This window comes from Zea mays, chromosome 6 (assembly GCF_902167145.1).
Source record: "Zea mays cultivar B73 chromosome 6, Zm-B73-REFERENCE-NAM-5.0, whole genome shotgun sequence".
Lineage (NCBI taxonomy): Eukaryota > Viridiplantae > Streptophyta > Magnoliopsida > Poales > Poaceae > Zea > Zea mays.
This window is the reverse complement of record NC_050101.1, coordinates 158423633-158441515: the sequence shown is the minus strand read 5'-3', so window position 1 is coordinate 158441515 and position 17883 is coordinate 158423633. Positions and strand designations below refer to the sequence as shown.

The 17883-nt window shown below is 43.5% G+C and overlaps 2 protein-coding genes across 6 annotated transcripts; one reads left to right on the top strand and one right to left on the bottom strand.

Annotated features, from left to right (window-relative positions):
- The first annotated feature begins 273 nt into the window (after positions 1–273).
- LOC103630368 (guanosine nucleotide diphosphate dissociation inhibitor 2) lies at positions 274–10686 on the top strand. Its single transcript, XM_008651428.3, has 13 exons — positions 274–706; positions 2599–2661; positions 2800–2883; positions 3230–3337; positions 3447–3619; positions 7999–8110; positions 8236–8316; positions 8404–8466; positions 8550–8651; positions 8842–8966; positions 9092–9302; positions 9393–9467; positions 10208–10686. The coding sequence occupies exons 1-13, from the start codon at positions 620–622 to the stop codon at positions 10259–10261; spliced, it is 1338 nt and encodes a 445-aa protein (XP_008649650.1). The 5' UTR covers positions 274–619; the 3' UTR covers positions 10262–10686.
- A 2562-nt stretch (positions 10687–13248) lies between these two features.
- On the bottom strand, positions 13249–17567 carry LOC103630367 (MLO-like protein 1). 5 transcript variants are annotated; one of them, XM_008651426.3, is made up of 14 exons: positions 17345–17564; positions 17152–17209; positions 16784–17037; positions 16467–16583; positions 16316–16370; positions 16060–16151; positions 14892–14966; positions 14762–14806; positions 14571–14628; positions 14383–14423; positions 13987–14196; positions 13831–13898; positions 13655–13715; positions 13249–13573 (listed from the first exon to the last, which is right to left on the bottom strand). In XM_008651426.3, exons 1-14 carry the CDS (start codon positions 17465–17467, stop codon positions 13430–13432), a joined length of 1401 nt encoding a protein of 466 aa, XP_008649648.1. In that variant the 5' UTR covers positions 17468–17564; the 3' UTR covers positions 13249–13429. The 5 variants fall into 5 exon arrangements, with proteins under 5 accessions (XP_008649648.1, XP_020395153.1, XP_008649649.1 ...); XM_020539564.1 differs by having other exon boundaries at positions 14383–14424; positions 14580–14628; positions 14718–14806; positions 17345–17550; XM_008651427.2 differs by lacking the exon at positions 14383–14423.
- Positions 17568–17883: the final 316 nt, after the last annotated feature.

Here is a 17883-nt window from a genome sequence, read left to right as displayed (position 1 = left end):
GATTTCTGATTTTGGCTTGGTAAGGCTTACGAAGTTTGCTAATTAATTGTGTACTAAGTTACGGCCGCACACTGTTCATAGACCAAATAAAAATAAAACAAATATTAGATGGTAGTTGAGTTAGTTGGTGATGAAAGTATAAAATATTGGTGTGGTGGGGTATAGAGGTTTGATATAGGGGAACCGCTGTAGAGCGTGGAGATATAGGGGGAAAGAGAACGCTGACGTGGCACGTGAGTGGGATATAGAGGGAGAAATTTAGGGTGAACCACTGAAGATAGTCTAAGCGATCAGGGGCATCCGGCGGGAAATTTGCTATTTTGTCACTCTCAGTTGTGAACTTCTCTATTTTAGACTCAGGCCCACAAATCATAGACACAGATGGTCCCACAAGTCATAGACAGAGGGTCACATAATAACATTTAGCCCACGTTAAAAAGGCTAAAATAGCAAAATTTTCGGCATCCGGCATCCGGCTCCTCCCTCTCGGATTCCCAAACGCCAAAATCTCGTTGTCACGCCCACGCACCGCATCGTTCGCTTCCTTTCGTCAACTCCACTTCTCTTCTCCGCGTCACCTCCTCTTCGCCGCCGCCGACGCTTCACCCGGCAGCCAGCCATGGATGAGGAGTACGACGTGATCGTACTAGGCACGGGGCTCAAGGAGTGCATCCTCAGCGGTCTCCTCTCTGTAGACGGCCTCAAGGTAAGCCCGCCCGCTCGCTTCCCCTACAGCCGCAGCTAGTACGATCCATAGCTGCCGTGCTCGGAATTTGGGTCCGCGTATAAGTCCGGTGCTTCAAGGTCTCTTTTGCATCACTTGGAGTGGACTGGGTCGCTGGAACACACGAGCTCCTAGATCGGGTGCCCCAGCCCCTTTGATCTGGACGTTGCGCGCTGCGATTAGATGCATGCTTCGCTTTGTTGTCGTATGCTGATCTATAGTGTTCGTCTACCTACGAGGCGCCCAGTTTCTTAAGCCCTTGCTGGATCCATAGGGGCGGACCAGCCATTGATGCAATTGAGTATAGTCTGAGCTTAGCAAGGAGTGGTTCTCTAGATCAGGATTGCGAGCAGCCGTGCTTAATCGGGAAGTGGCACTTAATCGTACTGTTTACCAGCAATTCGGTGGAAGAACATGCAATACGAATTAAATCGAGGACTAAGGAGAGGGAGAAAGGTGTCCATTTCCCCCCAAACTAATTGTACTTTGTTGTGTTGCTTGCCAACACCTGTTGCTTTTCATAAACAATTGTTTTTCAATTTCCATATTAGCCTAATAATTGGGTTTCCCTATTTGTTGCACATACACAGGTGGCAGCATGTAGCTTGCAAAACGGCGGTGATGATAGAAAAGTTAGGGTTAGTATTTCTGGGTTTCCCAAGCCACCCTGCCTTTTGGCCTCAGCTTCAAGGAGGAGGATGGACTGTGGTTGTTATTGGCGTTGCTGTGGCAGAGGCAGCAAGGGTCTTGATAACCATAGGTTTGGTGCTGAGCAACTGCCGGGCAGATGGTAGACTGGGTGCTTCCTGGTAGCAGCCTGGCTGTTAAGGGGTAAAGTGAAGAAGGGGCGTCGATGGTAACATAGCAGAGTTGTAGAGCATGCCAGGTTGCCTTCAACTGCTGTCGGTAGCAGTTGAGCTGGTTACAGTAGCCACCTGCAGCTTGTACCAGCTAGGGGCATGGAGATGGGTTGTGGGGGGAGGTCATCTAGAACATGGGTCTGGCAATGGAACACTGGAGATTAGGGGTGTTTTGTTTTGCTTCCCAACAACACCAAGCCACAAGTGTGGCCATGGAAGAAGTTTGGCGGATAAAATGTCCGCCATTCTTGGCGAGCCTTTTCAGCCAAATGCACTAAAAAAGAGCCAATCAAGATGCAGCAGCCAAATGTTCGGTCATGAAACAAGTAACAGCCAAATTGAGTGATGTCATGCTGATCTTGCAGCATGGCAACCTTCGGACACCATGCAAATATGCATATTCTCCGCTTAAGTGTGCTGCCAAAAGTCCAAACTAAGAAGGATGGAATTAAAAAGTCCCTTTCATGAAACAGTGAACTTTATGCCATAGAGATGCTTTGGCTCTTTTTAGCAGGGCTCCAGCTCCAATTAATCTGTGAACTTCTGGAGCTAGGTATTCCTAGCTCCATAAATCTGTGAATCTGGAGCTGTGGGTACATTTAAGTTGTTTGAATGGATTGTTTCTTTCAGTTCTAGACAAATTATAGTCTCGAGGTTCTTGATTTTAGTATTCAATCTCCAGATCTGAGGTGAATCTTGGAGCTAAAGTTGTGCAAACATGCAATGGGGCCTTGTATTAGAGCTTTTAAGTGGATGTATAATGAGAATGCTGTATGGGGAGTCAATTTAAGAGTATATATGGTATCCAGAAGTTGCCACAACCCCTTGCAAACACCCTTCTTTTCTCAGTGCATTATGCATGTATGCATGAGTTGAATTATTCTGTGCCACCTGGCCTGTAATTGCTTTTGATCCTTATGCCATTTTAGAACCTTCCTTAAGGTTGTGGTATTTGAAGTCTACATGTAAGTGTAGGAATTCACTTCTGACGATGTGGTTTCGATGATATTATAGGTTTTGCATATGGACAGAAATGACTACTATGGAGGAGATTCCACCTCACTCAACCTTAATCAGGTAAGCAACTCCTACAACTTATGTTTAAGACAGAGGGTTCTAGATTTGTGCATCGATTTTCTTGTCATAACAAAGCTTTCAATTCATATTTCTGGAACTTTTAGACTGACATGCTTTCCAATCTACCTTTTGGAATAGCTCTGGAAGAGGTTTAGAGGGGAAGACAAGCCCCCAGCACATCTAGGTGCAAGCAGAGACTACAATGTGGACATGGTGCCAAAGGTGCAACACCAACGGCCTTTATCATATGCAAACATGTTTTTCTAGCACCTTTGTCAGCAGTTCAGCACAGATAATATTTGCGGAAATACCTGCGAGATGATAGCTATAACATTTGTAGAGTTGGCAGAAAACATATGTAGACTTTTAATGTGATTTATGCGTTGATCTTTGCTTCAGAAAGTTATGAAAATCCCTTGCAGAACTGTTTGTAAAAGGAAGTCTGCGAAGTACTCCTGCTAGATTTATGACTTATTTGTTATTAGTTTGCCTTTTTTACTATTTATACTACAGTGTACCATAATTGTGTTTTTGTTAATTTATTGTTAAAAGGACTTTCTATTATCAGTTTATGATGGCAAATGGGACATTGGTTCGAACCCTCATTCACACCGACGTGACAAAGTACTTGTCATTCAAAGCTGTTGATGGGAGCTATGTTTTCAGCAAAGGGAAGGTAGTCATCAGTCCATGTTCTCGTCCTATTTTTCATCAACATTACATTTCCTAAATTTTCTTAGATCTATTAGATTACATATCTTTTCTCTGTTATTATGTTCAATCAGATTTACAAGGTCCCTGCCACTGATATGGAGGCTCTGAAGTCCCCTTTGATGGGCCTATTCGAGAAGCGCAGAGCAAGGAACTTCTTCATTTATGTCCAAGATTACAATGAAGCTGATCCAAGGACACATCAAGGATTGGACCTTACTAGGGTGACAACTAGAGAACTTATAGCGTTAGTACCTCTCAGCTTGTTGCATTATACTCATTCCATTGCTAGTTTTGTCCACCACGCCCCTGGCATATACAAAAAAAAAGAACAATATACTTGTAAACCTGGATAAGCCTTTTAGTCTAATGAAGGTATGAGTTATGACTTACCTATAGTATTAGGGTGTCGCACCAATATGATTCTTACTATGAATTTTCATATCCATTGTAGACATTGCTTGGACTTGACAGGCCTAAAGCCTACAACAGGTCACAGAAACACAATATCACACAAGAACAAGTGTTTTGGTGTCTAGGATGACTTTTTTGGTTTTCTCTTCTACTAACATAGTCAATGTGAGCTACAAATCAGGCTGCGATAGCCCCTAATAATTGCAGAATATTACCCAACTAATCAACCTATTACTTCCTATTACTCCATGCTGAAATTTAGCTAAAGTAATTGCTATTAACCTAGACACACGGTTATGTCCAACAATCTTCCCCTAATTCCTGTGTGTTGACTTGGAGTTGATACGGACCATTCCAATCCTAGCACGAAGCTCAAGGAATGTGACTGGCCCGACTGCCTTCGAGCTATTACCCATCATCCAAGCACTCTTTGATGAAGTGCTATTAACCCATCATCCAAACACATCGATTCGTTGAATGCCAGCGAGCTGGTCGTTAGTGCCAACAAAATCAGCACTAATCCTCCCATCATCCAAGCACTCTTTGATGAAGTGGTAGCACGCATCGATGTGTTTGCTACACTCATGGAAGACGGGATTCTTCATCAGTGCTAAGGCTGACTTGTCAATCTTGAGTCAACAGTGCTAGTGTCCCTTAGAAGTCGCCAAGCAGCTGAGGCAACCACACCGCCTTTGTGGATGTTGTTGTGGCAGCGACATACTCTGCCTCACAGGACAGGAGGGCCACAACCTTCTGCTTGAGCGCATGCCAACTTACCAAGCTATTGCCGTAGAAGAATAATCCGCCGGATGTACTCTTCCTGTCATCAATATCACCAACAAGGTTGTTATTGCTGTACCCGAGGACCCGCGCCTCACTTGTCCTCCCATAGTGGCAACTGAGACTTGTCCCAGGCATCTAGCTCAGGATTTGCTTCACTACTGCTGCCATGTGTTCCTTCGTAGGCCGCTCCATGAAGCAACTCACATACCCCATGGTGAATGCGAGGTCCGGTCACTTGTGGACGTAGTAGCGAAGGCTGGTACAGAGTGACATCTACCATCGCTGCTGTGCTATCACAGCTCATCTTGAGCCGCTCCTTCATGGGTGTGTGCACAGGATTGCAGTCCTACATCCCTGCCATCTCCAGGATGCGCTTGGCATAGTGAGCTTGGCACAGAGTGATGCCATGTTTTTCATATCCTCGGCATGTGGCCCTTGCCTGGCTGTGGTGTTGTGCGCCCGCTACGGCGAGCAACTTTAGTGAGAGGAAGAAGATGAAGATGTGAGTGACAAGCAGGGTCCGCTTGTAAGTGAGAGAGGAATTTAAGTGGATGGCATATGGTGTCCATTCACAAGTTAGAATGAGCATAGTTTTTTCGAAAGACACAATTATTCAACCAAACGGCTTTCAGCTTTCTCACAACACACACCCCACACCAACTTTTCTACAACACACTGCTCATAGCTGTTTTTTCAAAAGCCACATCTCAATCAAAAACACCCTAAAGCCTCCATCAGACCACTGGAACACAGTGCTAAACAATAACACACACGAGCACTAGTGTTTTGGTGGCTGAGATGGTTTTTTTATTTTCTCTTCTATATAGCCAATGCGAGCTACAAATCAGGCTGTGATAGGCCTTAATAAATGCAGAATATTACCCAACTAATCGGTCTATTATTTTGTTGGGTCTGTCGACGCGTGGTCAGGTGGGCCCAAGCACTCAGAGAGAGAACACGAGCACGACAAGACGTTAGGTGGAAACTGTAGCGTCTAGTTATGTGTGTCCTGTCCCGCTACAGGACAGGGGTATTTATAGGGTCGTCTGGCGGTAGGTGACCCAAAGTATGGTCCTACCCCTGGCCGCCAACTACATCCACGGAATATTTCGTATAACGGGGTAATTACAGTATCGCGCCCTCATCTGGCGGTGTGCACCAATTAATACACCCTCAAATTACACTGATGGGTGGGCCTCCGGACGAGTCTCTCGGTGGACCGGTGACGAGTGGGTTGTTAGAGTGGACGTACTAACCAGTTCAACCCATAAGCTTAAGCTGATGAGAGAAGGTAGTCAATCTACTTATACACTTCAACACTCCCACTCACGTGCAGCCAGAGAGAAAGACGCAAACATAGACAGAGAGAAAGACACAAACATGGAAATAAATGGGTGGAGACACAAATAAAGCCTCTGCCAGGTTTCGAACTCGAGACTATTGTGTCGACCCCTTCAACTGGGAGGCTTGGGAATCTCTAGTCTCCCAGAGCTTTGTTGGGCTCTCCGCATGAGATGGTTGTGGCTGCAGAAAACAGATTTGGGGCGGCCTTGGGCAAGCCTTCCCATACATGTCCCAAACAAAGCTAGGGCTTTTTTCTCTATGGCCCTTATTTCTAAGGTTGGGGATGGTTCAAACACCTTGTTCTGGAATGATAGATGGCTGCATGGCACTCGAATCTCTGATATTGCCCCCAGTCTATACAAGTCAATTCCAAGAAGAATTGCTAACAGAAGGACGGTGAAAGAAGCACTTCTAAACAGGAGATGGATTTCAGATATTAGGGGGGCTCTTACAGTAAGAGTCTTGGTAGAATATCTAAAACTTTGGGAATCCCTCTCAGAAATTGAGTTACAGCCAAACATAAGGGATAGACATGTTTTCAGCCTTGCTTCAGATGGTAAATACACAGCAAAAGCAGCATATAAAGGCCTGTTCTTAGGATCTGCTACCTTTGATCACTACAAAAGAATCTGGAGATCTTGGGCCCCCTCAAAGTGCCGTTTTTTCATTTGGTTGGTGGCACACAGCAGGTGCTGGACTGCTGATTGTCTGGCCAAAAAGGGCCTGAATCACCCACACAGGTGTCCTCTTTGTGACCAAGAAGATGAAACCATGAACCACCTCCTTATTTCCTGCGTCTTCAGAAGAATTTTCTGGTATACGCTCTTAAGGAAATTTGGGTTACATGCCCTGGCCCCACAGCCTGGCCTCACATCCTTCTTGGAGTGGTGGAAGGGGGCTGCAGAGGCAGTGCAGGGAATGGTCAAGAAAGGGCTGGATTCTCTCATCATTTTGGGAGCCTGGAAGATATGGAACCTCCGCAATAGATGTGTGTTTGATGGAGAGACCCCCAGCCTTTCTCGAATCCTGAAGCAGGCTGATGAGGAGAGAAGCCTTTGGGAGCTAGCAGGAGCCAAGGGTCTCTCCTATTTGGCTGCTCCATTGTCGGTAGCTTGAATTCCTCATGGATTTGTTTCTTTATGCTTGTTTCTGGCCTCCGTAAGGAGCGTTTTTTTGTATTATGTTTTCCTCTTCTTAATATAATTAAAGGCGCAGTTCCCCTGCGCTTTCGAGAAAAAAAACTATGGCTATGATACCATGTTACATTGGACGTACTAACCAGTTCAACCCAAAAGGTTAAGCTGATGAGAGAAGGTAGTCAATCCACTTATACACTTCAACATGGGTCACGCCGCGTAGCCTTCGCCGCCACCTCCGGAGCCTTCGCGCCTTGGAGCCCTCTGCTCTCCTCGGATAGATGGTTGACGCCGAGGGCTCTTCAGTCGTACCGTAGCGAAGTCCCTCGACTGCGCCGATCGTGCTAGGGTCTTCGCTCAATGTGTGCCCTCGTCATGGTCAATCGTCAGTTGCAAAGTCGAAGTCCCTTCGCTTGCGGTCCTGTACTGGTTAGTGGAAGACGAAAGGTAGAACCTTTGCTCTATGATCGAGCTCATGTTTGGCCTCCGCCCAACATACTTCCTATTACTGCATGCTGAAATTTAGCTAAAGTAAATGCTATGAACCTAGACACTAGCATGCACCTAGGACAGGAATATTTCCAACAGGCCTTGCACCTTACCTATGAATTAAATTCGTTGTAGTTAGCATCTTGATTTTTCTCAGTGGAACTTTTGCTATATTCAGGGTTGTGCTCCTACAGGATCCATTGTGAACATTGCTGCCTCGCAGATTATACATGAATAGCATTTTATTCCATATGCGGTGCGAAGATATTTCTTTTGCATGTTGCTGCTACGTTCTTGTGTAAAATTCAACATATGCATGTTCCAATCCCCTTAATGTGTTCATGACATGTGGGTCCATGATCAACATGTCAGTGACACATTTGGGATTGCAAATTTTGCAATGGCAAATAACTAACCTCTTTCTGCACAAAGGTAACTCCATGTTCCATGTGTATTTCAGAAAATATGGTTTAAGTGATGATACAGTGGATTTCGTTGGACATGCACTTGCTCTTCATAGAGATGATCGTTATCTCGATGAACCGGCACTTGATACAGTGAAAAGGATGAAAGTAAGTCTTGGCCAAAGCTGCTCCCTAGCTGTTGCTATGGATACACTTGTGTCGTGTGGTTCCTAATGCTTGGAATATATTTCCTTTATATAGTGCAGTTATATTTACCTATTGTGTGCCTTTAGCTATATGCAGACTCTCTTGCACGCTTTCAAGGAGGCTCACCTTATATCTATCCACTATATGGGTTGGGTGAGCTACCACAGGTCTGTCAAAATCGAATTTGTTAATGTAATACTTCTCGAGTAGGCACATGTTCCTTGTTGATGATCAGTGCTTGTTTTGGGCTACAGGGTTTTGCACGACTGAGTGCTGTTTATGGTGGTACTTACATGTTAAACAAGCCAGATTGCAAGGTCTTCTTTTTCACCTCGCTTCACATAATTTGAATAACAAGAAAATGCTCTCATTTTTTTTCCTATGTTGCCTCATTTTATAGGTTGAATTCGATATGGAGGGGAAAGTGTGTGGTGTCACATCTGAAGGTGAAACTGCAAAGTGCAAGAAGGTGGTGTGTGATCCTTCGTATTTACAAAACAAGGTGAATACTCTCTATATCCAGATTTTAGAGGGCTTGGTTATTTCGGTGCCAAATACTTATATTTTGCTTGATGACAAGCTAATTTACTGATTTTTCCATCTTGAAAAAGTATTTGTTATTATATGACCTTCTGGTGTTTTTGGTAAACTTTTTTTTCTCATTTTTTTGCCACCCTAATGTTTCTCGACAGGTCAGGAAGATTGGTAGAGTTGTTCGTGCAATTGCTATCATGAGCCACCCAATCCCTAATACAAACGAGTCACACTCGGTTCAAATTATTTTGCCTCAGAAGCAACTTGGACGCAGATCAGACATGTGAGGCCTTCTCATGCTGAAATAGTTTTCATTTCATTAATGACTAGATTTACTTAAACAGTTTTATCAAACAGATCACTATGCTTGACACAGTTATGATATTTCTATCGGTATTCTCTTTCTAGGTATGTTTTCTGTTGCTCATACACGCACAATGTTGCACCAAGAGGGAAGTTCATTGCATTTGTGTCTGCAGAAGCAGAGACTGATAATCCCCAGTCTGAGCTAAAGCCTGGAATTGATCTACTTGGTTCTGTAGATGAGATTTTCTATGATATCTATGACAGATATGAACCAGTGAATGAACCATCTCTTGATAATTGCTTTGTCTCGACAGTAAGATTTGCAGTTTATGTTAGCAGAATGAACATTTAACTTCACTGTTTAAACATTCTACTAAATTTTTCTGGCTGTTTCACCGTGCAGAGCTATGATGCCACCACACATTTTGAGACAACTGTAACAGATGTTCTGAACATGTATACAATGATCACCGGAAAGGTAACATGGACTTCATCTTTTTATTTATTGGAGTGATGTAGCCTGCAGTAGTTTTTGTACTAAAATGTTGGTCAAACTTAAGTCCAATTAAAAGAAGACCTGTGAATCTGTGATTTTTTTATCGAGTAGTTACAACTAACTGAGCATTGTTTAATCATGACTTGAAACACACCTTATTTGAGCGGATCTAGATAACTAACTGAGCACTGTTTATCTATACCTATTTAAAAAGCCAAAATTTCATTTCTTTTTTTAATCCACCTCTCCCTAACTACCCAAACAATGGAGAGTTTCTTCCATTCCGCATTTTTTACTTCTCAAACTATACTTACACCCTTTGTGTCTTCTATATGACCCTCGTGTCTAGCGATAAGCTATACATGGTCCGATTCTAAGACGTATTCGGTCACGCCTTCCGCATCCCATATCATATATAATCCAGACTCATGAGCCGTGCTTATACAATTTACATCTCGCGTCTATGGTTTAGCGATGATAGAGTACCACTCCAATATGGTTCCGCTGCAACTAGGGATGTAAGAGGGTTACCCGCAGAAATTTAGCCTATTTGCAGGTTTGCAGACAACCTGCCTTGCATCTCCGTGCATTGCTAGTACTTGCTAACAAAAAAGTCTCCTATGCCATAATTTCAAGATTCAATGAATCTAGTTCCTTGATCTACTACTTGATGTTGCAAATATCGATCAAACCTGTCCATCCTAACTTTGATCCCATTGCAGACTGTAGACCTTAGTGTGGATTTGAGTGCTGCTAGTGCTGCCGAAGAATACTGATTTCAGTCATAGTGTCATGTTTATCAAAGATCACATCGTTGGCGACAGCACATGACCCACATTAATGAATGGCTGGAATGCGTTTATTCGGTTCCAGATTATATCATGCCACATGTACTGTTCTGCGTAATGTCTACTGGGCTGGCAGAACTATGCACAATGTTGATTCAAGTTGATGGATGGTGGTGGTTCTGTTATTTACTAGTTAGTCGAATGGTGCACAACATTAAACAGTGACCATCATGGCTGTGTGATGTATCATAATAACTGTTCAGTAAATTTGTGCTCTGCCTGAGTTCTGCTCGATGCTATTGACGGCGCCCTAGGTGCTTGTTCCACTGTGAATGAACCAAGTCTGTCACCCATCATGTTCTTCAAAGATTTTTACCAAAGATCTTTTTGGTCTGATGTGTCAGACCGGCTCTTGTGATGGACGTATTGTTTGCCAAATTATGCGATTATTTTTGGCAGATGGAGTCTGGCAACTAAATTTTGTGGCACGTGATATGGGGCTGTCAGGTTTGGGTATTGTTGAATTTCATTTCTAGTTTACACCAATTTAGCCGAGACAAAATTCTGGTGTTGGTGGTGCTGGTGGTGTCAGTGTCATCGCAATCAAAGTGTCGTCTTGTTGATGAGAGCTGCAGTTGCGTATCAATACAGTGAAGCCCAGCGGCAACAGTGCACCATGCAGCAAGCCCAACGCGCTGGTCGTAGTCTCGTAGAGCACACATGTTTTGGCAGGACGAAGTGTTGTGGCAATTTTTTTTTTTTGTGTGTGGTGGTAACAAAATGACGTTGAGAGTTTTGGATGTTGCTGAATTCCTGTGTCACAGGTGGTACGACGTTGGAAGATTCGGCTCTTGTCGAATTAATGGATTCCGTTTCTACCTTGGTCTCATCTCAACCAGAGGCGCTGTTGCTGTTGCCGTTTGCCTCGTGCGCTACTCCGAGAGGCCAGAGTGACCCATTTCTTATCTTACCACTGCGTGGTCATTGTCAGATTGCAGAAAAAGCAACGCGGGTTTCAATCAGGCGGATGTAGAATCTTCTCATGTCCTAGGCTAAATCTACTAAATTTCACTCTTCTCTTTCGTTTCGACCGTTTTTCTAAAGCAAATGAAGTTATATAATTCAGGGCCATGGCCAGAACGCCGCCAGGTGTGGATTCACTCTTTGTTCCAATATAGATAGATGGCTATCGTCACGTCATGCTATATCACATATTGATCCTACTAGTATTAAAAGGTATAAAGTTGAAAGTATAAGGTGAGATTAATAGGAAGAATGTTAGAATTGATCCACTAGTTAGCATAACGGTGAACTAGCCCTTTACCTCGCGCCTTGATCGGGGACATCCAGCGCAAGATGAGGTTGATGGGCCATGTTGCGCAACCTATAAATAGAGAGGTGTGAGTTGACGGCTCAATATGAGGTTCATATTAGTCGTATATGCTTTCCCGTCTCAAAACCCTAAGGGCTTGTTCGGTTATTTTCAATCCATATGGATTGGATGGAATTGATACGGATTAGAGGGAATTTTGACTTACTAGGGATTGAATCCCCCTCAATCCATATGGATTGGGGTAGAACCGAACATGGCCTAAACCGGTCTAGAGTAAGGCTGTCAGCAACGAGAAACTCATCTCCGGCGAGATCACTTTCCCAACCGTCGTTGTCCTAGCGCAGATCTTCACGAACGAACGCGATAGCGATCAGATCGAAGGTATGATCTATGTGTTATTATTTATCTAGTGTTAGGATTCATGGGGATGATCCAAAAGTCTATCACTGTTTGGGATACCTCCAGGTCCAGAAAATTTAGTGGAGTTGGTAGAGCAGATCATTAGGTACTCCAAAAAATCGTGGAGCTAGAGCTGTAAGCATTTAGGGCCCGTTTGGCACAGCTCCAGCTCCTGATTCTAAGCGAGGATCTGGAGGAGCCGTGTCAAACGGGTATTTTTTTAAACTGATTCTCGTGTGGAGCCGAAAGATCGGGAGTCGTTTTTGTGAAGAAAGGTGGGATCTAAAAAAACCTGCTCCACCCTCCCTTAAAACAGCTCCTCAACCAACCAAATATGGACCTCCCCTTAAAGTTTGATCGAAATTACCCGCAATTGCCATTGGACAAAAACATAACGAGCCAATTTATGGATTAAACATTTGAGACCATTTTATGCACTACTATGATGGGAATATTTTATATGTTATTGTTTCATATTTTTCCCCGTATATGCATCCTACTTATTTGGTTTGTAATAAAGTTGAACTGCAAAGAGTAAAACAGACAATCGCCACGGACCACTCACTCTCACAAGACAAGAATCAGTTTACTTGCCAAACGGTTTTAAAAATGATTCTGATTTTCTAAGAGAATCAGGAGGATCAGCTCCTCACGATGATCAAGATCTAGAGCTAAAGAAGCAGGAGCTGGAGCTTTGCCAAATGGACCCTTAGAAGACATTTAGATAAATAATTTTGTTATTATTTAGATTAAAAATATTTTTAAAACTATTTAAATTAATATTATAAACTACAGCTCCACACTGAAGCTAAAATCTGGAGCCATCCCAAATACTTGTATTCACTCCTTGTTGTTTAGAGGTAGCGCTTCAGTGAATAACTTTTAGCCTTAGTTAGTTAGTTTACAACCACCCTCTCTGTCACATTAGCTTTTCTTTTATAGACAAAAATGCATCCGATTACATAATTAATTAAATAAATAATATAATTTATAAAAAAGCTAAAAACACATAACTTAAATGTAAAATTAAAAATTACATGATTAAGAAATATAACTAATAAACCACTACTTCTCTTTCTCATCTTTCTCTTCCACATTTTTTGTTGCTTCTTCCTACTCTAATTTAATTTGTTTTGTCAACTTTTTGAAGCCTAGTTTATGAGATCTTTTCGTGTCTTCGAATAATTTAGTTTGAAATATCCTCTCAAAGCTCTTGCCGATCTTCTTTAATATTTCATTCTACTTAGATGGAAACTCGCTGCTACTTGTTATTGAGTACTGTCAAAACTGGTGTGATTTATAATAGTAAAGATTACGAGCAGTGTTTTACGGTTCTATCTGCAAAAAAATTACAGCTAGTCTGTGCTTTACAACTGCTGCATCATTGTCCTCGCCAGCTACCCGTTACCCTCGGCATCCCAATCCTAGGCCGCATCTTCGCCGTGCATGGGTTCGGACGGCGAGCTGACCTCCTTCACCCCCGATCTCTTCTTGGCCTTCTGTGCCCAGCCCAGCACGCCCTGCTGCACATGCTCGTTGAAGATCTCCTTCTTGTAGTAGCTCCCCATCTTTGAGCACAGACCACCAGTCAGTACGTGTTTGAAGGATAACAAAGTGCACCGACAAACGAAAACTGTCAACGCACGCACCTGGGTAACAATTGCATAAAGCGGCAGCGTGCTGTAGCTGCAGAGAAGCTGAATGACGACCCTGCAGGTACGTACGTACAAGGACACGGGCGCATGAGACAGGATGAAGAACATGCTCGTGGCTGGCATTTGAGTTTCTGTGCAGGCCGCCATGGCCATGCATGCGAATGAATTACCCGAGAACGAGCCTGGGCACCAGGAAACCGATATGGTCCATGAAGCAGGACTCCAATCCATAGGTCATCTTCAAAAGGAAAGAAAGATGGCAGCTATTACACTTGAGAATCACAAGAAACGGTGTCCCGCTGTAGCGCTTAGTTAGTTTAATTTACCAGTATCCAGAAGAAGAAGGCGAGCTCGAACGCGTTCTGGAAGAGGATGAAGTGGATGAGGTGCAGGATGATACGCGGCCGCCCGAACCAGAAGTGCTGGTCCGATGGCGTCACGACCAGATCGCCCTCGATCGCCGTCTGCTTCTCGGCTACGTCGTAGGCTAGCTGTGCTATTACGTGCTCCAGCTTTGTGCCAACGGCTAGCAGAAGCTGCAAACAAGTAATTAAACGCCCTTAAGCGCCTAGTAATCCTCAATGCTTACACAGCGCTCAAGCACATATCTTTGATTTCCAGTGTTGAGAGTAACATATATAGTGTCCCGCATTTTGAGGAAAGAACTGAATTGGATTTGTTCAGAACTTCAGACGATAAAGGACTTCAGAGTCTGCACTTACAACCAGGGGAAGGAAAGCTATCCAAAAGTATGCGTGCAAACCTGCGATTAATTAAGAAAGTCAAGTGGGAGCAGTTTGAGAAGCTTAAAAACTGAAACATTGCTACAGGACCTATAGTTGCCTGTTAAAAAGGACAAACTAGTTCTGGGGAAGAATTTACACTGACAGGTAAAGAAACTATGGCTTACCGTTGAGGCGTTGACATTGAGCAGCAGAAATATCACCACGAAGATCCACAAGTGCCAGCTAAAAGGTGACAAAAAAAACAGCATGGTTAAAGTTTATGTTTATCCACGGAGCAAATTTTCCTTCAAAATTTAGAATTGATATATTACCTTGTACCAACTATTTTCTTAAAATCAGACTCTAAAACCCTCACCATGTATCTGTGGAAATCAAATTTCAGGTTCCCGCGACAGTGAGTCTGCAGTCCAGAAAAAAAAATGCACGTTAACGTATAAAGAATATGATAGAACATTGTCATTTGACATCCAATGGTGCATGCTTACCATGATAAAACCAAGACGCATTGCGGCGTAGTCTGATTTAGCTACCGAACCATAAAACTGCTTACGAAATGAATGCTGGATGGGAAAAGCAAGAGGAAAGGCTGTTAGTTCACCAATAGACTATTATGCCAGGGTTAATTCATCAATAACTACCGATTGAGCTTTCAGTAATAACCAAAGGAAAAGTATAATTAAGTAGCTGCCACCATAGGTGCCAAATAAAATGTGCACGCCAAATTGAAAACTTAGCTAATAGTATACCCACTCCTAAGAAAAACTGTTGTTTTGGACATTGGTGTGGCCTCTAAAACTTAACTCTGATTCTGTTGTGATATAATAATAGAACGTAAAAGTTACCCCTCTGTCCCAAAAAAACTATCTGTTTTAGCTCTTTATTTTTATGTCTATATTCAAATGGATAACGATGAATCTAGACATATGTATAAAACACATACATCAAGTCTTGTATGGATCTATTAATGGTGTAAAACGAATTTTAATTTGAAATAGAGTGAGCGATACCTTTTAAAAAAGAGAATATATAATTGTGCAATCAATTATGTTGATTGAGTGATCTAGTGCATCCAATAAAAAATTAATACCGACCACTACTTTAGGTGGAATGGAAGGAGTTAGGGCTTGTTTGGTTTACTTTAGGTGGAATGGAAAGAGTTAGGGCTTGTTTGGTTTGTGGCTAACTGTGACATACTTTGCCTAATGTTAGTCGTCCAAATTAATAACTAATCTTAGACAGAAAAGTTAGGCAAAGTGTGACAAGTTAGGCAGGGAACCAAACATGGCCTTAGTAATGTAAAATATGTACTAGATTTTAGATGAACGTGGTTAAATATAAAATAGTAGTCATTGTTAGATTTTTATTGCATACACCAAATCGTTTGATTGCACGATTGCACCAACATGATTGATTGCATGCGATAGTTTGATTGCACGTAATAAACATCCCATCATATAATTTTCAAATGTTAAATCTCAGTATGTAAAAAGGAAATTAATGCCCAAACATCCGATATAGTTCGATGGCTTTTGCAGGCAAAATGTATATTATAGTTTGAAACATCAGTTTTTTCTACGGAGGGAGTAAACATGATTTTGCAATATACAGGTAATATATGCCAGTAGAACACATGAGTGTACGTGTACTCCGTACCAGCCAACACAACGTCTTGGAATCTGTGCCAATACCCTTGTAACGTTCTCTGATAAATGAAACTTGATGCATAGGTAACACCTTCTTGGGTCCTGCAGTTCCATATATATATGACTTCAGCAATCCTAACAGCGTCTCTATCTTGCGAGAAGAGAGCAAATAGCTGTCTGTTTTTCTTGCGAAGAAAATAGTCAAATCATAAACACAACTCTGTTTTCACAACGATTTGACAAAACAAGAAGCTGGGTCCTGATACCATTTTCTGCAGCGATTTTCTGAATTTCCTCCTCCCACTTCTTCCATTTGCGTATCTGAGTAAATAAAAAGAGAACGGTAAGGAGCCGGCAGAAGCAAGCAACCAGAGTTCCACTGGTTATTAACTGACATGCCATAAGCATCTTAATTACCTTTGCACATCCTGGCAACATAGTTGAAGCACAGAAAAATACGTGCGAGACAGCCAGAACAAATATGAAGATGTGCAGCTGATGCAGGGCTTCAAGGGACAGCAGTGGAACTTTCCCCTGTCAGGACAAACGACGCGATTAAGATACTAAAATTAAAGAAAAATCAAGACGCCATGTTTGTTTGTTTGTTTGTCTGATACTATATTATTTCGTCAATAAATAAAACATTGGCAGCCAGTGCTTTGCTCAAAATTTAAAACTACGAACAACGAGTGCTATATATCCGAGTCGCATGATTGATTATTCAGTCAGTTCACCTCCTTCTCGCACAGCCCGGCTTGGGCCGCCGCACCCTCGCCCTCGCTGAGCACGCGTGCCCAACTGATCCCACCGAGGATGTCGGCGGCGACAAAACGCGCCGCCATGGAGGCGGCCGCAGCAGGAGCCTCGTCGTGCCCCGGTCTTTGGCACGGCAGCATGTAGTCTGTCCAGCTGGGAGGAATGCATGTCCTCTGGATCGTCCCCTGCAACACCGTGAGCAGCAGGGAGATGAACCCCAGAAGCATCAGCTCTGCAATAACACACCAGAGTCCAGACCACCAACACAGAAGAGCTCAAATCATTGAAGAAGTACGTCTCTGAGCAGAACAAATAAAAAACTTGTTTTTTTCCTACTAGCAGTTACCTTCTTTGACCTTGAGGAGCGCCTCGTAGAGCGGCCTCTGATGGTTCTTCTTGAGCGTCTGCAACAACACCAGAGTGAGTGAAGCTCTCAGCTCATCAGCATCACCGTTCGTCAGTCAGTCACAGCGCGCAGCAGCTAACAGCTGAAAAGCAAGCAAGAGCTCCAGCTCCGCTTACGGCCTGCCTATACGTACCTTGCCGAGGTGATGGAGGCCCCGCTCGGCGGCGAGGGAGATGAGCACGATGATGGAGCAGACCGCCGCCACGATCCACGTCGGTGTGTACTGCAGCGCCGCCGTCTCGTCGGCCTCCGCCATTGTCCGTACACCTGTTCTCGACCCTGCTTTCCTTCCAAGATTCGCTGCCACTCCAGGAGCGCGCGCTCGGCGCTTCTGCCGTTTCCTTCGTTTCCTTTTATGCCGCCGCGCGGGTCCGTCGAAACGCCACCGGACGCACGTGGTGCCGTGCGCGTGCGCCCACTACCTCAGGAGCGAAGAGCTTTCAGATGGGCCCTGGAATATGAGACCGGTGGACGGCAGCTCGCGGGCCGGGGAGCCCTTGTCTCGGAGCTTTAAACGGTCGTGATGCGGCTTAGTAGCATGGCCACATAACTCGAATCTATCCAAACTTTTAAATGTAATTAAATATGCCTTTTTATAAATACCCCATTCGTTCCAAAGTGTAAGTACTTTCAATATTTTTTGAGAACCAAAGCGTCCCAATTTTAACAAAA